The sequence below is a fragment of the Podarcis tiliguerta genome (assembly GCF_965153285.1).
Source record: "Podarcis tiliguerta genome assembly, chromosome: Z".
NCBI lineage: Eukaryota > Metazoa > Chordata > Lepidosauria > Squamata > Lacertidae > Podarcis > Podarcis tiliguerta.
Genome location: NC_139553.1, coordinates 48,344,188 through 48,356,275, shown reverse-complemented (window position 1 = coordinate 48,356,275; position 12,088 = coordinate 48,344,188). Strand labels below are relative to the sequence as shown.

The 12,088-nt window shown below is 46.4% G+C and overlaps 1 protein-coding gene across 7 annotated transcripts in view; it reads left to right on the top strand.

Moving 5' to 3' along the window:
* Positions 1–12,088, top strand: part of MBNL3 (muscleblind like splicing regulator 3) — a 123,253-nt gene that overhangs the window by 47,302 nt on the left and 63,863 nt on the right. For 6 of the 7 annotated variants that reach the window (XR_014507011.1, XR_014507012.1, XM_083422669.1 and 3 more), the window contains exon 2: positions 1,883–3,120. Coding sequence is in view for 5 of the 7 variants with exons in the window: in XM_083422669.1 (XP_083278795.1) it covers positions 2,947–3,120 (174 nt within the window). In the remaining 2 variants the exon portion in view is untranslated. Of the gene's footprint in view, positions 1–1,671; positions 1,757–1,882; positions 3,121–12,088 lie in introns of those variants that run through there. The other variant, XM_083422670.1, reaches the window with a different exon arrangement.

The window sequence follows — 12,088 nt, the reverse complement described above, 5'->3', positions numbered from 1 at the left end:
CCTTTCGATCTGATCAAGCCAACTGCTTCTGATTATCTTAGTTCATCAGCTGTTGATGGCAGTAATACCTCCCTACCTGCAAACGTTTGGCGATTCTGTGTTCTTTTTGCACTCCTAACATCCAGCAAGCATTTGTTGAAATATGGCACTGTTGCATCAAAAACAGTCAAACCTTGGTTGTTGAATGTAATCTATTCTGGAAGCCTGCTCAGCTTTTGAAATGTTCAGCAACGGAGGCGCAGCTTCCAATTGGCTGCAGGAGCTTCCTGCACTCAAGTGGAAGCCATGTTGGATGTTCGGCTTCCGAAAAATGTTCAAAAACTGGAACAATTTACTTCGGGTTTTCAGCGTTTGGGAGCCAAAACGTTCCAAAATGGAGGCGTTCGGGAAGCAAGGTTTGGCTGTAATACAGTGGTACCTCGGGTTAAGAACTTAGTTCATTCTGGAGGTCCGTTCTTAACCTGAAATCGTTCTTAACCTGAGGCACGCTTTCGCTAATGGGGCCTCCCGCTGCTGCCGTGCCGCCACCGCACAATTTCCGTTCTCATCCTGGGGCAAAGTTCTCAACCCAAGGTACTACTTCCGGATTAGCAGAGTTTGTAACCCGAAGCATTTATAACCCAAGGTACCAATGTAATAATGTTGTAACTTGAACACGCGCAGACTTTTTGTGCAGACGTGGAGTTAATATTCTAAATAGTAAATCCTCTTGTGTTTCAATGGAAGTCTTACGTTTCACTCTGGGCTTTACTTCTCGTTTTGGCGGGAGGGGAGAAAAGAAAAACCGCCTGGCGAACGAATGAGCTTCTTCCTTCTGAACGAAACCTCAGTCACTGAATCTTCAGCTAGCATGCAGAGGGTTAACCCTAATCCATGACGGACCTGTAGCAGTTAATGGGGTGAGACAGAGCATTGAGCCTCTGTCGGCAGACAGTTCTTTGCACCCGGCTATCTCGCCTCCCAGAGGCAAATGTTTGCTATGAGGAGTTGGGGGGGTGGGGGTGGGGGGTGTATGAAATTTTCCACCCACCAGATGCGTGTGTGCAAAGCACACTTCCTTCCACAATGATTTATGGTGCCGCAAAAAGAGCAGAAGGGTAGTTTATTTTTCCTTTGTCTGTGGACGCCCTCAGAGTCAAGGTTTCCCCACCCAGTTTTCTGCCCAACTGTGTTCTGAGAGTGGCATCCTGCCACGACCAGCCACTCTGGGTTGGAGCAGGGGGCAGCAGTAGCAGCGAGGAATTGGGGGAGGGGGGGCAAGGGGGCAAGGGCTCTTTCCAGAATGCTCGCTCTGCCACTGAGAGCTTCCAGCTGTGCCAGGGGTGGCACACGACAGCGACGCCTCGCCACATCTCTCGGTCTGAGTGGCCTGTGCAGAAGCAGAGCCTGCCCACTCAGCGGCTGGCTCTTGCTGGGAACCCGGAGGCACATCACAGACGCACCAGAGGGCCGTCTGCCGCAACGCCAGGTGGAGGCATTTTTCCCGTGCAGCGGGCACGGGGGTGGGGGGAGAGAGACTGTGCAAGAGGCAGAAAACGAGGGAGAATGTCTGCCAGAATCAAATCAATATGAAACAACCTTTTTTACTGGATGCCTGCCCAGGCTTTCTGCTGCAACGGTAAATGTAATTGGCTGCTTCCTCTGTGCCATGCGCAGTTCCGTGTGGAGAAATGTCCTTCTTTCCTTTCTCTCTCTTCTCTTATTTTTATTTTTTTAATACAAACACCTACCGCGGCTGCCTTCAAAATGCCACACTGTCAGTACCTAGAGGTTTTTCCTGTTGAAAATGAGTTTCCACTTGCTTTCCGGAGAGAGGGCTGGAAGCTTTAGGGTGGGGAGCTGCCTTGGGCTTCAGCTGACACTTTTCTCTTCTCTTTCGCAGGTAGCTGAAAAGTGCCTTCCTTGAATCCTGTGCCGCCGCTGCCGCCACCGCCACCGCTTGGATTTGCGTCCAGGGCTTTGCCTCGCTCGCTTTTTGGGGGGAAAATTATATATATACATATATCTATACGTGTGTGTATATAGATCTATATATATATCTGTTGATATATATAGATATCCCTCTCCTCTTTTTTATTTTTGCTTTTCCTTTCTCCAAAGTTTGGCGTTGCTTGCAGTTCATATCCTGATAGCAACTCATCCATCTTTATAATTCCCCCCCCCCAAAAAAAATTCTTCCTAACCATTTTACAACTCAGATTTGCTCTGCCATTCCCCTGTTTCCTGACTATGTAGCAGACTTAACGGTCTCCCTTTACTAAAATATTCCAAACAAAAGGAAAAAATGGAAACCTTTTTTTAAAAAAACCAACTTCTGTTGGTTCCTGCTTGCAGCTCCCCTTCTTCCCCTGTCAAGAAACGAAACCAACCAACTCTGCTCCACCTGCAGCATCGCCAGCAATGACTTTTCCTTTTTCCTTTTTGCAGCGTGAGAATAATTGAAACCAGTAACTGGAGAGCACAGAATAATCCTTTGGAGGGGGAAATAAAAAGTCTGCCAGTTATTTTGAAAGAATAATTTTGGCAGTGGCACAAAAAAAAGAATTATATATATCTATATATAGGTATATATATATAATATATATATATATATATAACATTTCTATTTTGACTTCGAGAATTGCACTTTTAGGAGCTGGCCTCTAATTTGACTTTTCAGTTAATTCTGATGAGATTTCTATTTTATGATTGGCTTTATGTTTAATCCTTCTTTTCAACAAACACAATTTGAGTTCAATGGAAACCTAAGTGCTGACAAATAGAAAAGTTTACCAAAGCAACAAGTTAGTTATTTCTTCACTTTTTTTAAACTTGAATTCCCATTTTTATCCCCCCCCCCCTTTTTCTTCTATTTCTCCTGAAGGAGGGGTGTGGTTCCTTGTGTTTTCCTTTTTCTCCTCCCCCCCCTTCCTTTTTTGGGGGGTGGTTTCTTTTATTTTTTTTAAAATGGCTGTGAACGTTTCTTTGGTTCGTGATACAAAATGGCTGACGTTGGAAGTATGTCGAGAATTTCAGAGAGGTACTTGTTCTCGCTCTGACACAGAGTGCAAGTTTGCCCACCCTTCAAGGAGTTGCCATGTGGAAAATGGACGCGTTATCGCCTGCTTTGACTCCCTAAAGGTAAGGAGCTCCAGTGACGCCTCTCTTGCCAGGTCTCGCTGTTTTGGTGCACCCTTGGCCAGCCATTGGCTGGAATAGCAGACGTGAGAGATGGTTCACTGGTGAACAGTTCCCTCCCACAATCCCTTCGGGGAGCTGGGCAGAGGAATCGGGAAAGGCATCCAGCTCAGCGGTGGAGCACATGCTTTTCATTCAGAAGGTCCCAGGTTTCATCCCCAGGATCTTTAGCCGGGACTGAGAGAGACCCCTGCCAGAAACTCCGCAGAGCCATTGCTTCCAGTCCAGGTGGAGCAGGGTTCTTGAAGGGCAAGGCGGGGGGGTGGCGGCAAGTGCAGCAGGAAGAGTCAAGGGCAGTCAGTTTCATATTTGGGGTGTGATTCATGTTCTTATGTACTAGCATTGTTTTATACTTTCCCATGATTGAATCATAAAGTAGTTGTGTTCCAGGTTAAAAATCAAGCACTGCTAGGAGTTGTTTGTTTTTGTTTTCCAATGTACAGTGGTACCTCGGGTTACATACGCTTCCGGTTACAAACTCTGCTAACCCAGAAAAAGTCCTTCAGGTTAAGAACTTTGCTTCAGGATGAGAACAGAAATCGGGCTCCGGCGGCGCAGCGGCAGCAGGAGGCCCCATTAGCTAAAGTGGTGCTTCAGGTTAAGAACAGTTTCAGGTTAACAACAGACCTCTGGAACGAATTAAGTACTTAACCTGAGGTACTATTTCTGGGTTAGAAGAGTCTGTAACTTGAAGTGTATGTAACCCGAGGTACCACTGTATTTCTTATCACTAAAAAATTCATGAACAAATGTTTCATTCTGAAAGTGGGGCCAGAGGAAAAGGCTTTGAGAACCACTGGTTCTCAAGCCGTGCTGCACTAGATGGTCTGCTTCCACATAATGCTCCATGCTCCTCTATCTGATGCCTTGGAGCACTACTGCTCTGGGGGTAGGTGCTCCAACAGGCCCAAGTCAGCATAGTAGGTTTGTACATAGGGAAGCAATGTGTGCCCAAAACTCTGCATTGCAGGGGGTTGGACTGGATGACCCTTGGGGTCCCTTCCAACTCTACGTTCTAGGATTCTATGTAGGCAGCTTTGCAAATATTTACAACAATGCTGGAAGGAAGGAACATCATTACTGATGTACAGTGGTACCTCGATTTATGAACTTAATCTGTTCCGGGAGTCTGTTCTTAAACCAAAGCATTCTTAAACCAATGTGTGCTTTCTCTACTGAGACCTCCCACCGCCAGTTCGGCTTCCGTGGCAGTTCGCTAACTGGAACACCTACTTCTAGTTTTGCGGAGTTGGTTCACCGAACAGGGCTGTTCATAGGCCGAGGTACCTCTGTACATCCTTAGAGATGGGAGGGACTAAGGCTGAGAGGGATTGTGACTTCTATTCGTGGCAGGGTTGAGTTTCAGCCTGGGGACTCTCTGGCCTGCAGTTCAGCTTCAGCCCCTGAACTGCATTTCACCAGCCCCCAAACCTAGTTTTGTTGAGAAGTGGGTACTCCTCAGTATCTTGCTTCCACCCAGATACACATTCTAGAAAAAACAACCACCCAAGGCTGTTGCCTGAGAAACATACTATAGCAACGGTGGCGATGGGAAAGGAGGATGACAGACGAATTAGATTTGGCAACACGTGCCGTTTGCTTCTGGGCTTCCTGGGCTGTGGCCTCGTACGAAATCAAACAATGGAAGAGCAGGTCACGTGACCGTATTTCCGCGCCTGCCACCCGCCTTTCTGAACGGAGAATTTTCTCTTTCCACCCAAATACTGTGGGAAGGCGACAGTGTTAAAAAACTTGCTCTGTTCGAATAACCCACTTGCATTTTAGGAGGCAGCAGGAGTGAATGCGTTCTTAAAAACACAGATATATACAGTTGCTTCTGTTGCTTTTGTTTCTCAGCTGCACTGACCCTCTTTTCATTATGCTGTATGTTTTTTTAGATGTATATTCATAGAATGGTAGAATGGTATAGTCTGAAGGATCTTGCACACTTAGGTTTTAATTGTCGGACATCCTTAGTGGTGCTTTGTGTTGGCCGGGCGACTCCAAACAAACAAACAAATCTGAGTCCTGCCAAGGCATCAGAAGTGCCAGAAAATGAATTATTATGGGTTGTATCTCTGGGTGAGTGAACCTCCCAGTTTCTCATTTTTCCGATTTTAAGATCAGTTCTCCACATTGCTGCATCAGTTTACAATTTTAACAAATAAAAAAGAAAAGGTTCTCAGGAAAATGGATGAGGCGATTATATTTTCTCAAATATAATGCATCTTTGTATGTCATTAACAATATGCATTTTTTCGGACACTTTTTGCTGGTACGTGGATTTTTGTTACATTGTAAAATTTAGAAAAATGTGAATGTTGAAGGATAGCTTGCATTTTGGTTTGTGCCTTGTTTCATAAAGTGTGAATTAGGCAAACTGAATTCCATTCCCCCCTTGCATCCAGTGCAGGCTTTGCATTGATGGAAACACTTCAACTTGCGCAAAGCAAGGGACCTGACTGGCAGATAGAGTCCTCTCATAAAGTTATCCTGACAGAGAGGTCTCATCTGCACTGTTTCCTTTATCTTGCCACTTTAAGCAGCCATGGCTTCTTCCAAAGGATCTGAGAGCTGTTAGGAGACCTCACAGAGCTGCACTTCCCAGAGTTTCCTGGGAAGAGAGATTGCTTGTTCAGTCACTCTGGAAATGTAGCTCTGTGAAGGGGAATAAGCAGGTCTCCTAACAGCCCCAGCAAACGACACTTCCCGGGGCTCTTTGTGGGATGCCATGTTTAAAGCGTTGTAGTGCTAGCAGAAGGACATCTCAGCCTGGATAGTTCAGTTGGCTAGAGCGTGGTTTTGAGAACGCCAGGGTTGCAGGTTCAGTCCCCATAAGGGACAGCTGCATATTTGGGTTGGACTAGATGATTCCAACTCAGTGATTCCATGAATCTGGGAAGGGATGCAGAACCACCACTAGATACCACCCACTGATGTCACTCTTCTAGAGATGCTCAGCTTGCAGAAAGATGGCTCCACTCTTATCTGCCTCGTTTATCTCACTAGGTCCACGTTCTATGCTAGGTGAAGTGGGTACATTAAAGAAGGGGCTTCTCTGTTGTGGAAAGGTCCCAGACTTTGGGACTCCCTGTCAATAGAGGTGCCCTGCAGAGGTTGCTGGTTTGCACCACCTGTTGTCCCTGACCATTCACCATGCTGGCCACTGGGACTGCTGGGAGCTGAAGTCCAACAACATATGCAGTGCTAGCTGATATTTAACCATTTCGCTAACCAAAATGTCAGGGAGAACATGCCTGAAAGCAGTGAGGGGAGAGGAAATAGGAGGCCTCACCAAGTCTTATGCTCCTCTCTGGGCTGAGGATTGAGTCCAGTAGGAGAGGCAAGTGAGTAGCAACACCAACAAGGAGGTGGGCTTGTGTGTAGAAGGGGAACCTGCTGAGGACACGATGTTCAGGTTCTTTCCCTCGTTGCTACCGTCCCCGCCCCCCAAACTTCATGGCCCCTAGCTTCATTTGTTGCTGCAGGCCTCTGGGGGCAACCGTTTACTCCAGCTTCCAGTCTGGGCCAGGTGGTGTCAGAAGTTTATGAACGAGTCCCTGGTCTGGGGCACAAGGCAAACTCTCCAAAGCTACATACGTTTAAAGTATTATGACACCACTTTAAACAGTCATGACTCCCCCCCCCCCAAAGAATCCTGGGAGCTGTAGTTTGTTTTAGGTGCTGAGAGTTGTTAGGAAACCCCATTCCCTTCACAAAGCCACAGATCCCAGAGTTCCCTAGGGAGAGGGATTGATTGCTGGACCACTCTGAAAATGGTACCTCTCAGAGTGCCATGAGGGTTCCCAACAACTTTTAGCACTCTTAACAAACTACAACTCCCAGAATTCTTTGGGGGAAGCCATGATTCTTTAAAGTGATATTACTGAGCTTTAACTGAATTGTGTTTTAGTATTATTATTAATGCCTCTCTTTTTCGCATGGGTCTCCAAGCAGCTATGAAACTGGACAATTAGTTCTGCTAACTCAGCACTGTCTGCTGTGATGGCAGCATCTCTCCAGAGCTCAGGCAGAAAGGGGTTTCTGCACACCATCTTTGACTGGAGAGGCCATTGGGGAGGGACCCTGGGGCCTCATCCATGCAGAGCAGGCACCCTGCCCCAGAGCTGCGGGTCTCGCTTCTCACCCCACAGTTGCTTCAGTTCCATTTTACTAGTACAGTGGTACCTCAGGTTACAGACGCTTCAGGTTACAGACTCTGCTAACGTGGAAGTAGTACCTCAGGTTAAGAGCTTTGCTTCAGGATGAGAAAAGAAATTGTGCGGCGGCAGCACAGGAGCAATGGGAGGCCCCATTAGCTAAAGTGGTGCTTCAGGTTAAGAACAATTTCAGGTTAAGAATGGACCTCCGGAACAAATTAAGTTCTTAACCCGAGGTACCACTGTACTAGGAACATAGGAAGTTGTCCTGTGTAAAAACACTGGCCCATCTCAATAAGAGTGTCTGCACTGACTGGCACCAGCTGTCCAGTGTTTCAGGTGTTGGACATTCTCAGCATTCCCTGGGGCCTTCTGCATGCCAAGCAGGTGTGAGCTCTGGGCCCTTCGCCATCAGGAAATTCATCACTCTGGTGCAGATTAGAACCTTCTTTCCTTTTGAAAAGAAAGAAGATTTCTAAATGAAATCTAGAATCAGAAAAATGAAAGAAGCTTCCGTTTTCTGATTCTAGATTTCATTTACTTATTTATTGTATTTGCTTCCCACCATTTCTCCAAGGTGGCTTCCGACATGGCCTTCCCCTCCTTGTTTAATTGTCACCACAACCCTGTGAGGCATAATAGGCTGAGAGGCAGGGACTGGCCCAAGATCACCCTGTTTAACTTCATGGCCAAGTAGATTTGAACCCTAGTCCAGCACTCTAACCACTTAGACCACACTGCAGCATTCCCTAGTTTTACCCCCTGTTGGCTGGGGCAGATGGGAGCTGCAGTTGGAGGGCCCAAGTTTGGCAAAGGCTGTTTTAGTTGCTCTTGCTACCAGGCCCTTTGCGATTTGGTCAGGGATGTGGTATTCTTCCTCATTGCCTTAAACATTTGTGTAAAAAAGGGGATACCGAGGAAGGCGTGCTGTGCAGCTGAAACACAGCTGGGAAAGGCTGAGCCTCTTTACCGTCTGTCATTCCAGCCTGGCTGGTTTCTCCAGAACTTGGCATGTGGCTTCAGAAGGGGAACCTTCAAACTTCTTGCAGGAAACTTGCCGGAAAACCGCTCATTCCTGCCAACTGGAAATGCAAGGAGAGACTCTGCCTGAATGGAGATTGTGGATTTGCCCACCAACCCACTCCCCATCATTGAGGGTCCATGGCCAATCTTTGGTTGATATGTTGACAGCACAGAACAAACATGTAGAAAGCATATCCAGTATATTTGGAACTTGTTTAAAGAATGGATTAAATAGCAGCAAGGCTTCTGACAAAAGTTCCCCATGATATAATTGCAGAGAAGCTGGTAAAATGTGGGTGGAATGAGGCAACTGTTAGGTGGATTTGTAGCTGGTTGGCAGACCGAACCCAAAGAGGACTCATTCCTCATCTTTCTGGAAAAAAGTGACAAGTGGGGTGTCGGAGGGTTCTGTCCTGGGCCCATTGTTGTTCAATATCTTTATAAATGACTTGGATGAAGGAATTGAGGGGATGCTCATCCAATCTGTGGATGACACCGAACTGGGAGGTGTAGCTAATGCCACAGAAGATGGAATTGGGATTAACAAATTGGAGAACTAGGCCCAAACAAACTAAATGAATTTCAGTAGGGACAAATGTCAGGTTCTACACTTAGGCAAGAACAATAAAATAGATGCAAAAATGTAGGATGAGGGACACCTGGCTTAGGGAAGTTTTTAATGTTTGATGATTTACTGTGTTTTTAATATTCTGTTGCGAGCCACCCAGAGTGGGCTTGGAAAACCCAGCTGGGCTGGGTATGTATGTATGTAGGTATGTATGTATGTATTTCTACCAGGTGTACATGTGGAAAGGATCTAAGGGTGTTAGTAGACCACAAGCTTCACCGAAGTCAACAGTGTGATACAGCAGCAAAAAAAGCTAATGCTATTCTAGGCTGTATCAACAGAAATACAGTGTCCAGGTCAAGGGAAGTAATAGTCCTGCTCTCTTCTGCCTTGGTCAGACCCCACCTGGAATACTGTGTCCAGTTCTGAGTGCCATAATCTAAGAAGGATATTGACAAGCTGGAACGTGCGCAGAGGAGGGTGACCAAGATTATCCAGGGTCTGGAAACTGAGCCTTATGAAGAATGGTTGAAGAAGCTGGGTTTAGCCCAGACAAGAGAAGACAGAGGTGTTTTGCGAACAGTTCAAATATTGTAGTTTTTGCTCCATAGGACGCTTGTATTTTTCGCTCCATAAGATGCAATTTTTTCCTCCTAAAAAGTAAGGGGATATGTCTGTGCGTCTTATGAAGCGAATGCTAAGCAGAGGAGGGGCGGACGGGAGCTCCTCCGCGGCTTGCTTTAAAGCAGCAAAGCGGGACAGGAGCCGCTTACAAGGGTGTAAAGCAAGCACAGTGGGGCCCGTGTAATCCCGCCGCCCCCTTGAGATGGGCTTGTGCACGCCACCCCCTTGGGACGACGTTCCACGGCCCCACAGGTGACGTGCCGCCACGCAAGAGCCTCCCTCCGCCACTGGTCTTGCCGGGACAGTAGTGCCTTCCTTTGCAGAAGTGTGAAATTTGAAGGGCAGCTGTGGTTTGGTCCTTGCGTTGTCTACAAAGGTGTGAATTAGGTAGGTTTGACTTTAAATGGGAATTGAATCAGATTTCTTCCTCATTCCTCCCTCATATGAAACCCCCACAGCTCTCTGCAATGAACAAAAAGGAAGAAAATGGGAAGCCATGACACATACTTAATTATATTAATTAGTCAGGATGAATTATAATATAATGGCATAATTTAGATCTTGCACACCAGTATTCAAAGCGGCTTACAACAAAATCTCTATAAAGTTGCAGCACGAAATTTTTATAAAAAGAGAAAAGCAATCCTGTTTCAAGCCAGAGTTCTAAACCAAATTGCATTTTAAGTCTGAGCTAAAATTGAGTCAGTAGCAGAATGAAACAATCAGACGTTAGAAGGTAAATGTCAAGAGTTAAGAACATGGGGAGAAAGCCTGGTGGAACAGGGTCAACCAGCTTTCTCTGGGAAGCCTGCAATCTGGCCCTGGGTGCAACAGCACCCACCCAACCACCCACACCGGTGATTCCCAGGTATTTAGAAGGATGCTTCCTCTGGCAGTGAAGGCAGAACGTCGGCATGGTGGCCAGCCGGATGCCTCTGAGGGAAGTTCTAAAGCAGGGCACTCTGTCCACCTGCAATCCCCAGGGACTGGCATTCAGACTGGCATTGCTGCCTCTGGCTGTGGAGGAGGAGCAGAGCCATTGTGGCTAGAACTCCTTCATGAATTTGTCCAATCCTCTTTTAAAGCCACCCAACTTGGTGGCCATCGCTGCCTCCTGTGGCAGGGAGTTCCACAGTTTAACTCTGCACTGCACAAAGGACTTCTTTCTGTCTGCCCTGACTCTTCCAACATTCAGCTTCATTGGACATCCCTTTATAGCCACAGTTCACAACTTCTCATTATTCATAAAGCACCTTATATGTAGCTAGCTCTCTATGAATGGTAATTAAAATTAATTGTAATGATTCGACTCAACAAGCTGAGAAGACTCAGTCCTACACACTAATCAGATTCTCCAGTGGCAATTTTTATCTAGCCAAAATGGCATCCCCTGCAAAGAAGAGGTTTGGGGGAGCCCCAAGGTTGCAGAAGTTGAAAAAAATAATTTTTGGGGGGGAACCCACCACCATCACTCAAAAAACAACAACATACAGGCTGATGAGGACTGAGCATGCTGGGTGGACACTGAATGCTGAGTATATGTTTAGGGTGGTGTGAGGAGAGTAGGAATGGAATGGAGTATCCGCCAGGAAGGTATGGCTGGTCCGCTCCCTAAACAGGAGCATCCCACTGCAAAATTTTGTTGCAGGTCCTGCGTATTCAGTTCAATTAGTTGTATGACACTGCTTTTCCCTTAGGGCAGCATCATGATAAAATAAAAAAGCAGCCCCCTACACATATGAAACACCCAAAGAATGTATCAGTGAAATGCAACATGCATTAAAAACAATGCAATAATAACCCAAGGAAAAGCATGAATCTAAAATATAATGTGAAATTGTTAGCAAGCTGCCTGGGGGCAGATGGGAGTTGTAGTTTGGCACATGGACAGCTGTTCCCCACCCCCAACAGGTTCCCCACCCCTGCTCTAAAAGAAATCTCAGGCAGAGAAGGAGCCCTGTCTAGAGGGCATTCCAGAACTGCAGTGCCACCACTAGTAAAACTTTGTCTCTTGCGCTGATTCTCCTGAATGTGCAAGAGCTTTCCAAACTGTGTGTCATGACGCACTGGTGTGTTGGTTGTGATGTGTGGGTGTGTCGTGCGAATGCTCCCCATACTCCTCCCAGGGCTGGAAAGGGGTTAGTTCAACCTCCGGTTTGCTAGTAAAACTGAACAATTGTGTCACGAAATGATGCATATCTAAAAAGTATGTCGCCAACATGGAAAGTTTGGAAAACTCTGACATAGAGATTGAGGCTTCCCTAGGTAGACTTGACACTCAGGCAGGTCTGTATTTGGGGCCAGTGGGGGGGGGGGGGACTCCATGCCTTGTTGAAATGCGTAGTAGATTTTGCCTCTTGTCAGAAACAGTTTTACTGCTGCTTTGTTTGTGTTCTTGGTTCTGAAAGCACAGGAACTGAAAGCTAATTTCCAAATCCTTGAACAATATTAACCCATGCTGTTGTTATTTAGATAGAAAGGGTTTTATCTGTGTGTATATGTATGTGGTCCCCCCTTGTTCTGCAGTGTCCTTGAA